Source organism: Rutidosis leptorrhynchoides, chromosome 8 (assembly GCF_046630445.1).
Source record: "Rutidosis leptorrhynchoides isolate AG116_Rl617_1_P2 chromosome 8, CSIRO_AGI_Rlap_v1, whole genome shotgun sequence".
NCBI classification, from domain to species: Eukaryota; Viridiplantae; Streptophyta; class Magnoliopsida; order Asterales; family Asteraceae; genus Rutidosis; species Rutidosis leptorrhynchoides.
In genome coordinates this window covers 250,264,438-250,279,671 of record NC_092340.1, presented here as the reverse complement: position 1 = coordinate 250,279,671, position 15,234 = coordinate 250,264,438, and the positions used below count along the sequence as shown (strand labels likewise).

Sequence of the window (15,234 nt, the reverse complement as noted above, 5' to 3'; positions counted from 1 at the left end):
GCCAGTTAATGAGTTGTTACTACGATCTTGTCAAGTGGGAAGGAAAATCTGAGCGTGAGTTCATATGCTTGAAAGCTGGCCTTCCTCATATTATCAATAAAGCGCTCAACTGCGAGGCGGTCAATTATGCCTATAATTCGTTGGTGGTACGGGTCTAGGATCTGGGGCGCGTTCAATTTTGGAACTTCATCAAGGAGCATGTGTCGGTTCCCGATCCTCCACCAGCTGCTATTGAGGCTCGTCTTACTCCCAATGCCGATGCAATTCCAAAGAAGTGGCAAAATCTTTGGAGAACATCGAGATTATTCGCCTGAAGAGATATTCACTCGATCCGAAGATGACAGCGCATGATATGATAAACGCTGAGCTATAATTAGCGTATACTCTTATTTTTCAATTGTACATGTAACTTTTGTGCTTTCTATGTAACTTTTGAAATTATGATGTTTATAAGCCTTTTCACCATTTTTCATGATATTGTCGTTGTCTAGCGCGCGTAAAGTTCTGCCAGTCATTTTGTTTAATAGTTCGATATTTGAACTCGTATAACGTGTAAAGTCGCAGTATTGTGGGTTTGTGAAGACACCCGATTTTATATTCAAGGCTTATTAGTGTTGATTTCTATGCATATTGTTGTGCACACAATATACATATTAATACAATACTTCGATGCATGTGTTCAAGAGTCTTCTAAGTGCACTAACACTTAGGATTAAGGTCAAGGGAGACCAACCCTTTCGTTTATAGTCATGACTTACAGATCTCTAGTTCGGCTCGGGTGAGGCTAGGACAAACCAATGTCTGTCGCCCTCCGGTTAATTAAAGCTAGCATGTCACCAAACAGGCTTCTGCCGCGCGGGAGCTAGAGAAGACATCCCTTACGTAGGCAGGACCAGCGCAGATAACTTCTTTGCGCGGATAGTTTAAGTCAAATAGCTATTCGTGCTTTATACAGGCACATGAAATTTTAGGATGAAAATGACTTGATGTATTAAAAGAGAGTACAACTGTAAAGACATTGTTCAATAATAAAATAAGCTAGGAAACTATCTTTGCATGTAATAACAGTATCGCTATATGTAAATTAAGACAAATTAGGGAAATGATCAGTTCCTCTACTTTCTTCATCACATATAACATTGTTTAAGCACGGTAGCGTGCCAAGTGCGTTTAATCATCTTATCATTGAGCTCTGCCAGTTTATAGGTTCCAGTCTTGCTAATCCTAATAATCCTGAAGGGACCTTCCAAATTTGGTCCCAACTTCCCAGTATCCTCGATTCTGCTTTTTTGGTTGTCGTTTCAAACGAGATCAACGACAGCGTACGTGATAAGCCTAACTCTCTTATCACAGTACCTTGCAATTTGTTGCTTGTGGATAGCTTTGCGTGCGGCAGCCATTTCCCTGCGTTCTTCAAGCAAATCAAGGTTAGTGTACAGTTCCCGAGCATTCCTATCCTGATTAAATGACAAAGTTCGCTCCGTGGGCACGACTATTTCTGCAGGCAAGACCACTTCTGAACCATACACTAGGCTGATCAGCGCTCCTGTGCTATTCTTTGGTGCCGTGCGATGTGCCCAGAAGACCTTAGGAAGTTGTTCAACCCATCCTTTTCGCTGCTTTCCTAACCTTGCCTTGATTTCATGGAATATATCTCTGTTAGTAACCTCGCACTGTCCATTTCCTTGAGGGTGTCCGACTGATGTGAAGCTTTATTTTATGTTCACTCCTCGGCACCAACTGAGAAAAGGTTCCCCCTAGAATTGTGTCCCATTATCGCTCACTATCTCATTTGGGATGCCAAACCTGCAAACAATACTCTCCCATAAAAAGTCCCTTATTTTCTTGCTCGTGATTTTTTTCAGCGGCTTTGCTTCGACCCACTTGGTGAAAAAATCTATTGCAACGACCAAGTAATCCGTACTACCTGATCCCACAGGGAATTGTCCCACTATATCAATAGCCCATTTGCAAAAAGGCCAAGGTGATGTTATGGGAATCATCGGGTGGCGTGGAGCCTTGTTGATCAGAGCGTGCAACTGACATTCTTGGCATACCTGTCTGATGCGTCATTTTACATGCCGAGCCAGTAGTAAGCCTAACCTTTTGATTTTTTCAGCCATCGTTCGGAAGCCAGAATGTAAAGCGCAAGCTCCCTCCGGGCCGCTTACCCCATTTGTATAGAGTTCTGAAAGTTCAGGTGCCTCTATTGTTGCAGCTTCTAGATCAGGTACGATCGGTATGTCAGATGTGGTTTCTGCAAGATAATCTGCCAGTATCTGCCCTTTGACCGCGCTCCTGGAGCAATAATTGATTTCATGTTCTCCTAAATTGATACCTCATTTCATTAATCTCCCCGACATCTCTGGATTATACAGGATTTGTCAAATTGGCTGATCTGTCAACACCACGATGGGGTAAGCTTGGAAGTATCGCTGTAGTCGTCGCACAGTAATTACGAGCACGTATACAACTTTTTCGATTGGACGATAATTGAGTTCACTCCCGGTCAGCGCTTTGCTAACAAAATAAATGGGCATTTACACCCCTTCTCTCTCGGCTATTAGAACCGAGCTAGCCGCCTCTGGTGCAATTGCTAGCGCTTTCATTTCCTGGAATGCTTTTTCAGCCTCTTCTGTCCATTTAAAGTTGGAATTCTTTTCGCAATTTTTGAGTGTGCTGAAGAACGGGAGAGACCTTTCAGCAGCTTTAGACAGGAATCTGGTCAGCACGATAATTTTTCCGTTGAGGCTCTGAACTTTTTTTTTGATTTTAGGAGATGGCATGTTCTCGATGGCTTCGTTCTTTTTAGGGTTAGCCTTGATACCTCTAGTGGTGATCAGGTGCCCAAGAACGATCCTTCTTCTTCTTCCCCGAAGCTGCACTTCGAAGGTTTGAGTTTCATGTTGATGCTGCGTAAGGTGTCAAATGTTTCAAGGATATCTGCTAAGAGATGCTCTTCGCTGTTACTTTTGATGATGAGATAGTCTACATATGCTTCTAGGTTGCGGCCAATCTGTTTTGCAAAATTTGTATCAATCATGCGCTGATAAGTATCCCCAGGATTCTTGAGTCTGTATGGCATTTTGGTGTAACAGTATATGCCATGGTTGGTATGGAATGTTGTCTTCTCTTCATCCTATGATGCCATAGGGATTTGGTGATACCCTTTAAATGCGTCCAAGAAGCATTTAAACTGGAATCCCACGAGTAACTCGACCTTCCATTCAATTTCAGGCAGAGGGTAGTTGTCTTTTAGGCATGCCTTATTAATGTCTTTAAAATCAACACACAAATGCCATGACCCGCCGGCCTTGGGGACCAGGTGCGGGTTGGCAACCCACGTTTGGTAATTAACTTTGCGCAAGATGTTGGCTTTAACTAGCTAATTTACTTCTCCGCGCAGCCACTCACTTCTGTCTGATGCCATGGGTCTTTTCTTTTATCGAGCAGGCGTCATGTTAATGTTATCGTTAAGGCGGTGTTGTACGACATCTCGTGGCACGCCCGTCAAAAATGCGTCACGCCAGCATAATACATCTAAGTTACTCATGAGAATGTTGCGCAACTTGGCTTTTGTTTCTTTTGTCAACTAGGCCCCTATCTTTACTTTTTGATCCGGGTAGGTGGGATTTATCATGAGGTAACATCTGATTGATGGTTCACAGGGCGATTTCACTTCCTCTTTTATCATGACTGAAGCACATAACGCCTCGCGTGGGGTCGACTCGAGAGTAGCGATCCCTTGATTTGTTGAGAATTTTACTAGCCTATGAACCGTTGACGGTATCGCTCCAAATTTTTTAAGGGATGTTCTGCCTAGTATGGTGTTATACCTTGAGTGTGTGCGCATTACACATAACTCCACATCTGCAGTGCGCACCTTATGTTTATCATTGTCATCCTTCACTTCAAGTTTCATATCCAAGGTGCCTATGGACCATGCCGATTCTCCCGAAAATCCCAAAAGAAAGCCATGGTCGAAGGTCTGATGCCCTTCTTAATGGTATCTGGCAACTCTCTGAAACACTGCTCATACATTATGTCCACGCTACTACCGGTGTCCATATGTAAACGCCTTATTCTATATCCGATTTTAAGCAAGTATCCCCGAACCACGATAGGTGCGCATGATGTGTTGTGCAACCGAATAGCAGGAAACGAGATTCATGTAACTTCCTCACTTACCTAGTCAGCTTTATGTTTTCCATCTCTGCATGAAGATACGGTGGTCATACTTGCGTATATCTTACTTCTGTGAGTTAAGTGATGGACGGCGTAACAGGAGCTGAGAAAAATAAAAAACCACGAAAAGTGTTAAGAACAATAAAGGAAAATGATGTATTTAAACCTTTTAAGTTTCTTGTCCCGCGGATGGCGCCATTTGATCAAGCATAAAATGGTCCAAAGGGTTTGGTTCATGCAAGATCAACGAATATGGGGATTTAAGGGTTTTTTTAGTTTAACTCTCCGGTCCAGAGTACCGTGAATAACCCTCATACGAGATGATGATCTCAGAAAGGGTGTTTAAACGTAACCTACCATCATTCGGGTTAACCGGAGTTGATGGCTCATTGGACGGTGTTAGGATTTATTATTCAAGGAACGTTACCTGATAACCACTTATTGTGTTATAACTGCGCAGATAGAGTGATAGGTGTAGTAGGTGTTTTTTGCTCTATCTTTGTTATCCCTTTATGTGAGATCCGGTGTGGGTATTTATAGGTGAGAATGACCGTCCTTCTTTCTGCCACATAGGTGACAAAAGAAAAAAGGGTAGGGGACAGGATAGTACAAAGTAGTACTATTATGTCGTATAGATCGTGCACTCACGTGGTCCCTCCAGATCGTGTTGTTTTTGCCATGCCCAGCCATCTGTACGATACTAGGTTTCTGTCTGATATTCCTCGTACTGTCTTTTGTCTTATCCAACTTATGTTATTATTTCGCACATCTTTTGGCGGCGCGGAGTTAGACACGTATAGTCCATAAGCCGAGTTGCGCAGTGTACGGCGTATACTAGGTCTTTGGGGATAGTAGAGCGCGATTTGTGCAGTCGTAGATGTGCGCAATGTGTTAGTTTATTTTATGCGCGTCATTAACGTGCAGCCATGAACTTACGCAAGCTGTCATGGTCTCGGGAGATTCGACTTGGGTGCGCGTGAGGTGCAACTGTTAGATAAAGTACTTCGTATGAAGTATACATAAAGTGCGATCATGGGCTTACAGTCGTATGCCATAAATTTAGTGACTATGCACGAGTCGAGAACAAGGTGCATCAATGGGCTTATAGTCACACGCCATTGATTTAAACAATTTCATACGCAGTGAGATGCAGAAAAATATTGCGTGTCCATGGGCTTACAGTCGTACGCCATGGACTTAAAGCAAAGTGCGCGAAACAAAATGAGCGCACAAATAATGTGTGTCCATGGGCTTACAATCATATGTCATGGATTTAAAGCAAAGTGCGCGCAACAGAATGAGCGCACAAATAATGTGTGTCTATGGGCTTATAGTCATATGAAATGGACTAATAAAGCAAAGTGCGCGCAACCGAATGAGCTCACAAATAATGTGTGTCCATGGCCTTACAGTCATATGCCATGGACTTAAAGCAAATTGCGCCAAACAGAATGATCGCACAAATAATGTGTGTCCACGGGCTTACAGTCATATGCCATGGGCTTAAAGCAAAGTTCGCGCAATAGAATGAGCGCACAAATAATGTGTGTCCATGGGCTTACAGTCATAGGCCATGGACTTAAATAAAAGTGCGCGCAACAGAATGAGCGCACAAATAATGTGTGTCCATGGGCTTACAGTCATATGCCATGGACAAGCAAAGTGCGCGCAACAAAATGAGTGCACCAATAATGTGTGTCTATGGGCTTACAGTCATATGCCATGGACTTAAAGCAAAGTGCGCGCAACAGAATGAACGCACAAAAAATGTGTGTCCATGGGCTTACTGTCATACGACATGGGCTTAAAGCAATGTGCGCGCAACAGAATCAACGCACAAATAATGTGTGTCTATGGGCTTACAGTCATATGCCATGGACTTAAAGCAAAAAAAAAAGGCGAAGCGGTGCGGCCATGGGCTTACAGTGCACGCCATGGACTTAAGCAAGAAATGCGAAGCGATGCGACCATGGGTTTACAGTGCACGCCATGGACTTAAAAAATAAACACGAAACGATGCGGCCATGGGCTTACAGTGCACGCCATGGACTTAAGCAATAACTGTGAAGCGATGCTGCCATGGGTTTACAGTGCACGCCATGGACTTAAGCAAAAAATGATAAGCAATGCGGCCATGTGCTTACAGTGCACGCCATAGACTTAAGAAATAAACACGAAGCGATGCGGCAATGGGCTTACAGTGCACGCCATAGACTTAAGCAATAATTGTGAAGTGATGCTACCATGGGCTTACAGTGCACGCCATGGACTTAAGCAAAAAATGTGAAGCGATGCTGCCATGGGCTTACAGTGCACGCCATGAACTTGAGCAATAATTGTGAAGCAGCAACAGATGTGTATCCCAAATAGTGTGGGGTTTGCGCGGATGGTGATATCGCTAGAAAACTACTAGTTATACTCTAGTACCATGCTATCCCCATTTCAATATAACTAAAATATTTAGTTCTGTTGAAATTTGCTCAATACGTATTACACCAAGGTATTGCATGCGCTAAATACCCTGACTATGCACAAATTGAACTTCTCAAATAAACTTCGCGTAATAGCATCACATAATAAACTTCGCGAAATACCACAAACTTTAAGCTTCACAAATTTAGCTTTATTAACCGCGAGTTGTGCTGATTTCATCGGGCCATCAAATTATACGGTAGTCATTATAAGTACAAATCTAGTTACTAGTTAATTTTTTTTTTTTTTTGAACAGCGATTGGGATCACCCGAGGGGAACTAAACCACCTGTTGCGATCATCTCCCGTTTCGACTATACCGATGCAGCGATAATAACCCCGCCCCCGTCACTGCCCGGGAGGAAACCTTGAAATAGATTCAAGGGCACGGCCAAGTAAAACCCAAACGATATGGGAAAGGTGCCATAGGTGGATACTTCATGACAGTGATGAAATTGTGTTTTTAATATGTAGCCAACGGGGGTCGAACTCCTGACCTCCCCTAAAGGAGACAGACCACCAACAACTGGACCACATCACAACTTCTCTAGTTACTAGTTATAATAGTCTGACCATCAGTTTCAGTAGATATCATATTAATTTCAAGCACAACTCAATTTGATGTATAATATTAGTCATTAGCTGTAATCGTGACATAAGAAAATGCTGACACACAAACCACATATGGTTAGTGTATAATCCACATAGTGCTACTATATTAAATAACCGGGAAGATCGTTCTAATTTGATTCCAATTAATTTGCGCGTAAAGTATATATGGTAGATATGCGATAAATAATCGGGAATTTTCAACATCCTAGAACGCGATTCACGGAAAGGTTGACGTGTAATTAAGGTTATTACCGATCTTCCATCGTAACGATCGATATACACGATATCTTACAAAAATATCTCATAATTTTTTTACCCCGAAACGCCAAGAACCTTATACCCTTTAAGTGCAACAATAGCAACTTGGATCTCGGTATATCATAACAGATCTTCCAGAGGCGTTTAGGAGCTGAAACGGCATGCCTACATGCTACAGCCTGCTCGGCGATACAACCTGCCCGAAGGCAACGCGGCCTGTTCAAAGGCGATAGAACATGCTCGTTGTGATCTGCAGAAGGCGATAATATCTGCTGAAGTTGTGTCCCGCAAAGCTTGAAAATAAATTTCATCCGTACACTCTAACACCACTGCACCGTCATCACAAAATGATGATCACGAATGGATGATCGTAAAACGTACAGCATTCCATGAAAATTGTTACACAACAATAAATATTAAGCAACTCAATTTACAGTTAATAAGCTGTCTCGACTTACAGCGGAACAAGCAATTCATCATGTGATGCTCTTCAATATGTTAAATAAATAAACATCACAATTTACTATTAGCTTATTATCGTTTGCAGCATGTATCACGAGGTAACTTAAATATTTATTTTCATAATATCATGGAAGGAAACTTACAGATCTGAGTAAGAACGGATTGTTATTGAAGCATTGATTACCTTGGGTCCGCGGTAGGCATGAATTGAAAAACCTCAATCCACAAATTTGCGATTGACAAGTTAACGAAAAACGTTGAGTACTATCGATTTAATAATCATCGATGACCAGTCTGGTTGGCATATAAAGATAACGACCAATGTCGGTTTATTATTTGTTGAAAAACATTTATGTTGAGTTGGTTGTCAGATCTAAATTATGTAAAATATTCCACGAGATAAAAAACAATCAATAAAAACTTACGTACGTGAGATCTGTTTTGCCAATTAGACCATAAGTGTTGTTGTTTGTGTCTCACGGATGACGCTATTTGATCGAAAATAAATCTGTAGCCGGAGCAAGAAATATGATTGAGTGCAAGAGAAGGGTTTTTTAGATATCAGTGGCGTTAACACTCCGGTCATCGGTTACCGTGGATAACCCTTATTGAGATGAAGATCTACGAAAGAGTGGTTATGGCTGAGGCTGGAGTAATCGTCGGCGAGGGAAAAACCCTTCACGAGGTGTAGGTAAAACCCTAAGTGAGGGGCTTCAGGCCGTACCTCATAAATTATGGAAATCATTAAATCGTTATGATCTTATTCCTTAGAGGATTGTTGATTGTGATTGTTAAATCATCATCACATGTTGTGAATGAATGAGTAAATGAGGTTACAGCCAGTATTTATAGCGAAACCCTAAATCTAGATATCCTTTAATTCCATTCTTTCCAAATAATAGCCATAAATAAAGGAATTATGGTTAGGAAAGAATCACAGTTAATTAAGGATATGATTGTTCCTTGTGCACTAAGCAAAGCTGTATGCACCTCTTTGGTCGTCTGGTGCACCCCTTCTAATTGCCTGGGTGCACCCTGTATGGGCGGACGGCGCACTCCTTTCCGGGCGCACTCCATTTTGGGCACACCCTCATCTGTGCGCACCTCGTCTGTGTTCACCTCATCTGGGAGCATCATTATCTGTGCACACTCTAGGGTTAGTGCATGACTTTAATTAGTAAGCGTGTGCAAGCACGTGATACGCATGGGAGCCTAATGTGGAAATAGGCGTATCATCAATACTTGTCCAAGGTAAAAACAAGTTGATCTAAGTTAGAAGTAATCTTTTGAAGGGACAGAAAGATTAGATGTGTTGTCTACAAGGGGTGCAACATTTGTAAATCGGATCTCCACCAGGTTTGAAGAAAACGCTTAAGCAAACTCTCTATAAGAAGTATCGAGGAGTGGATTTATGTGAATTAGTTAACATTCACCCGAACCACTATAAATCGTTGTGTTTATGTGCTTTACTTTACTTTAAACATTACTTCAAACATAAACATTACACACATGGAGTTTGAGTTGATTAAGTTTATCAAAGTTGATTAAATCTTGTTAATCATTGAAAAAATTTTAAAAACGTATTAAGTAACTAATCACCCACCCTCTAGTTACTTACAATTGGTATCAGAGCGGTTGCTCGACCTTTGCTCTAAAAACATTTTTCCTTCTTTCAAAAATTATTTTGTGCAAAACCCGAGTTAAACGTTCTTGGGATCAACTCAAACAATGACATACCTAGAAGGATTGGCAAGATAAGCACAAATCTTTTATAAAAAGGATTTCTATGTGTAGAAATTAAGATTTGAGATTTATGTCAAATCAAAGGATTATGACATATGAAGGATCATCAAGGAAGGACACTTTGTTCCTCAAGAATCTTCAAGTATGGTGTACTCAACATTCCAAAATAGTGAAGTAATGGAAAAAGTGCTAAAGCAATTTGATGATATATCACTACGTCATAGAATTCTTCCAAGTAAAGAAAGAATCAAAATACTTTCTTATGAAAGTGCAAATGAATGTTGAGATACACTATACCCTCAAGATAAAGAGACCTCAAATCGCTTGAAGAAAAAAATTTCAAAAGAAAGAAAGAAAGGCTTGAGTATATTCCAGAAGCTTGGGAAGATACTCAAGATCAAGATGAAGATGATGATCTTTGTCTCATGGCTTCAAGGAATGCTCCTATTCAAGATGATCATAGTGAAGATTAAGTTGAATCTTGTTTCCAAGAAAAAGAATGGGAGAACTCAAGCTTTGAATGCAATGAGGCACACGTAATCTATCCTACTAATTATGATGAATTGCTAGATGATTAAAAAACGATAAAATTTGTATTTAATAGAAGTCATGAGAAAGTAAAGTGATAATGCTAAAAACAAACATATATTTCATAGCATTATCCCTCAAGAAAGACAAGCTTTTAGTTGCAATTGTTCTATTTACAAGTGATATTCGTTTGTATAATAAAAAGTGAAGACAAAAGACAGATTCGACGAATTTAAGACGCAAACGACCAAAAAGCTCAAAAGTACAAAGTACAATCAAAGTGGTTCAAATTATTGATGAGAAACGTCTCAAAATTACAAGAGTACGAGCCGCAAAACACAAAATACAAGATATTAAATTGTACGCAAGGACGTTCGAAAATCCGAAACCGGGACCAGAGTCAACTCTCGACGCAACGGACTAAAAATTACAAATCAACTATGCACATGAATATAATATAATATATAATTAATTATTAAAATTATATATATATTATATTATTATATAAAACCGTCGGCAAGCTAGGAGCCAAGAGTACATGAGCTGGAAAAAGAGGCCATGCGATCGCATGGCCTGGAGGCCTAAATCCCATGCGATCGCATGGTGAACAGTATCTAGTGACATCCTATAAATTTCACGTGTTTTGGCCAGTTTAATCACATCTTTTTCTCTTCTCATCTCTCAAATGTATATATATATATATATATATATATATATATATATATATATATATATATATATTATAATTATAATTTTAATTTTAATTTTAATTTTAATTTTAATTTTAATTTTAATAATAATAAGGGTATGTTAGCGAATGTTGTAAGGGTGTAAGTCGAAATTCTGTTCATGTAACGCTACGCTATTATTAATCATTGTAAGTTATGTTCAACCTTTTTAAATTAATATCTCGTAGCTAAGTTATTATTATGCTTATTTAAGCCGAAGTAATAATGATGTTGGGCTAAAATATTAAAATTGGGTAATTGGGCTTTGTACCATTATTGGGTTTTGGACAAAAGAACGACACTTGTGGAAATTAGACTATGGGCTATTAATGAGCTTTATATTTATTTAATTAAATGATAGTTTGTTAATTTAATATAAAGATTTACAATTGGACGTACCTATAAATATCCACATACACTCGATCGGACACGATGGGCGGGATATTTATAAGTACTAATAATCGTTCATTTAACCGGACACGGGAATGGATTAATAGTTAATGGAATTATTAAAACAGGGGTGAATTATATACAAGGACACTTGGTGTAATTATAGTTTAAGTCCCCAATTAGTTGGAATATTTGACTTCGGATATAAGGATAATTTGACGAGGACACTCGCACTTTATATTTATGACTGATGGACTGTTATGGACAAAAACTAGACGGACATATTGAATAATTCAGGACAAAGGACAATTAACCCATAGTAATAAACTAAAATCAACACGTCAAACATCATGATTACGGAAGTTTAAATAAGCATAATTCCTTTATTTCATATTTAATTGCACTTTTAATTATCGCACTTTAATTTATTGTCATTTTATTTATCGTACTTTTTAATTATCGGAATTTTATTTATCGTCATTTTATTTATCGCACTTTTATTTATCGCAATTTCCTTATCGTTATTTACTTTACGCTTTAATTTAAGTTATATTTATTTTTAATATTTTACATTAGGTTTTAACTGCGACTAAAGTTTTAAAATCGACAAACCGGTCATTAAACGGTAAAAACCCCCTTTTTATAATAATAATACTACTTATATATATATATATATATATATATATATATATATATATATATATATATATATATATATATTTTTTTTTTTTTTTACAAATATAGTTTTTTAAAAATATAGCGTTAAACTTGGCTAAGATCCCTGTGGAACGAACCGGACTTACTAAAAACTACACTACTGTACGATTAGGTACACTGCCTATAAGTGTTGTAGCAAGGTTTAGGTATATCTACTCTATAAATAAATAAATAACTTGTGTAAAATTATATCGTATTTAATAGTATTTTGTAATAAAAATACTACTATTTTGTATACACCTCGCATAACATCAAGTATTTTTGGCGCCGCTGCTGGGGAATCTTAAATGCCGGAAGCAAAACGCTATATATTTATATATATATATATATTATTAAAAATACAAAAATATCAAAAGAAAAACAAAAAATTATATATTTTTAATAGTTTGTTAAATATATATAAAATTATAAAGTTTCTTTATTTTTATTTTAGTTCTTAAAATATAAGTTTTTATTTATATAAATATTTTATAAAAACAGAAAATTAAATATAAAACAGAAAAAAAATATATAAGTAATCGGGCTACACTGTAGCAGCCCAGATTCTGGCCCGAAACCCTACTCCATGCGACCGCATGGATTTATAACGCAAAGACCATGCGATCGCATGGCCTGATCTGACACGCCACAGTTTGACCTATTTCAGCATTAATTACGGAATATTAATTATTATTATTATTATTATAAACCCTAATTAGGGTTATTTATTTAATTAATTAATTTAGTTTTTAGTTTTAATTTGTAATTTAAGTTTTAATTAGTTTTATTAAATATAAAATTGATACTTATATAAAATATTAATATAAAAATAATATTTTTATAAAAATTGTACTTTTTACAACTTTAAGTTTATTTTTATATTTTGTATCTTTTTATTTGTTTTAGCGTAATATTTGTATTTTTCGTTCGTATTTAGTTTTAAGTCATAGTTTTTGCCATAGTTATTTTTATTTCTAGATTTTTAGGTTTTGCTGTAAAATCCCTTAAGTGCTTTTTCTTTAGATTAAAATTTAGACGCCTTAGAATTTTACGACGTCACTTATCGCCTTAATATTTTATAAGTTTTAGTACCTTTTTAAGTTATTGCCATTTTGGATATATAATTTTTTTTAAGCTTTAATACTTTTAGACGTAACTTTTAATTTTTAGTTTTTGGACTTTTAAGTTTCGACGAGCTACTTTCTTATTTTTATTTTTCGACCTTTTATTTTTCGACGTTTTTCGATGCACTCTTTTTTGTTTCTTATTTCTCGACGCTCTAGTTTTTAGGACTTAGAATTTTTTCTATTTCTTCTCTAAAATTTCTTTAAATTTCAACGAAAAATTATTTTAAGTGGTTAAATTGATAGACATCCAAAATTTTCTGGTTCGTAGTAATAGTTGGATTTGTTAGTGGCGAGTTGTGGGCTTTCGATTTAAAGGGTCCTGACTACCTGCTGCATCTATTGGCTATTCGAAACGTGGGCAAAATCAGAAAAGTCTATTAATTTGATAACTTATATAATTTTTATTTTTAAAAACTAATAGGATATTCAGTGAATGCACCGAGCAAAACGTTCACCACCTTTTGTACGTTCACCACCTGTAACCAGATCAAGACATCTAGCAAATATTGTCGCCGTTGATTTTTCTTTAGAATCGTCATCCAGTCGACCAAGTACTCCAATTCAAATTTTCGATAATCCATTTTTTGAACCCGACCTCACAATTGAGAATCCGGAGAATATTCAGGGACAATTAATAGATCCTGAACCATTAATCTTTCCTCCGAAACCACCAATCATTCAAACAGAGATTGTTGAGGAACCAACCATTAAATCAGAATCCTCTAGTGATTCAGATTCAACAAATTCAATCATGGAGAATCTGGAACCTTTAAGTATGGAAGACCGAATGCGAGCTAAACGCACTGGCCAAGGTCACGCAATTACTCATCAGACATTAATGCGCCAGATTATGAAATTAAAGGAAAAATTCTACACATGGTGACTAATCAATGCCAATTTAGTGGTGCGCCGAAGGAAGATCCAAACCAACATCTTCGTACCTTTAATAGGATCTGCACTCTATTTAAAATTCGAGAAGTTGAGGATGAATAGATATATCTCATGTTATTTCCCTGGACTTTAAAGAGAGAAGCCAAAGATTGGTTGGAATCGTTACCTGAAGGGGCGATTGATACATGGGACGTTTTAGTTGAAAAATTTCTTAAACAATTCTTTCCGGCATCTAAAGCTGTAAGACTTCAAGGAGAAATTGTTACGTTCACACAGAAATCAAATGAAACTCTATATGAGGCATGGACCAGATTTGGAAAGTTATTGAGAGGATGTCCGCAATATGGTTTAGACACCTGTCAAATAGTACAAATATTCTACCAAGGATGCGACATCACTACAAGAAAAGACATAGACATAGCAGCTGGTGGTTCCATTATGAAGAAAACAGCAACTGATGCTTATAAAATTATTGATAACACTGCTTCCCACTCACATGAGTGGCACCAAGAAAAAGATATCGTTAGATCATCTAAAGCAGCTAGAGCCGATTCTAGCCATGACTTAGATTCTATTTCTGCAAAGATAGATGCTGTCGAGAGATGAATGGAAAAGATGACTAAGGATACACACTCAATACGAATTAGTTGTGAGCAGTGTGGAGGACCACATTTGATAAAAGATTGTCTCAGTATTGAACTAACAATGGAACAAAGAGAGAATGTTTCATACATAAACCAAAGGCCTGGAAATAATTATCAGAATAATTATCAACCGCCAAGACCAATCTACAATCAAAATCAGAATTATAACCGAAATGTTCCATACAACAACCAACAAGGTCCTAGCAATCAACAAGTATCCAACAATACTTACAATCAGCAAAGACCTATTTTTCAAAATAAACCACCACAAACCGATGATAAAAAGCCAAATTTTGAAGATATGATGTCGAAGCTAGTTGAATCTCAAACGCAGTTTTTCACATCTCAGAAACAAACGAATGAACAAAATGCTCAAGCATTTAGAAATCAACAAGCTTCTATTCAAAATTTGGAACGAGAAGTAAGCAACCTAGTAAGGTTGATAGGTGAAAGAAAACCGAGAAGTCTACCTAGTGATACAAATGCTAACCCCCGGAAT

At 37.6% G+C, this 15,234-nt stretch overlaps 1 protein-coding gene across 1 annotated transcript; it reads right to left on the bottom strand.

The window, feature by feature from the left end:
• Positions 1–1,301: 1,301 nt before the first annotated feature.
• On the bottom strand, positions 1,302–3,922 carry LOC139864100 (uncharacterized). The gene is made up of 5 exons (XM_071852682.1): positions 3,611–3,922; positions 2,545–2,912; positions 2,172–2,298; positions 1,807–2,057; positions 1,302–1,710 (listed from the first exon to the last, which is right to left on the bottom strand). Exons 1-5 carry the CDS (start codon positions 3,920–3,922, stop codon positions 1,302–1,304), a joined length of 1,467 nt encoding a protein of 488 aa, XP_071708783.1.
• Between the last annotated feature and the right edge of the window lie 11,312 nt (positions 3,923–15,234).

Bases quoted from the DNA above. Each gene is read 5' to 3' on its own strand.
- LOC139864100 (XM_071852682.1), bottom strand. From the start codon at position 3,922: ATGAAACTTGAAGTGAAGGATGACAATGATAAACATAAGGTGCGCACT. The intron at 2,299-2,544 runs GTAAATGCCCAT...TTATTGCTCCAG, and splicing joins ATAGCCGAGAGAGAAGGGGT to GAGCGCGGTCAAAGGGCAGA. The intron at 2,058-2,171 runs GTAAGCGGCCCG...CGCATCAGACAG, and splicing joins CAGAACTCTATACAAATGGG to GTATGCCAAGAATGTCAGTT.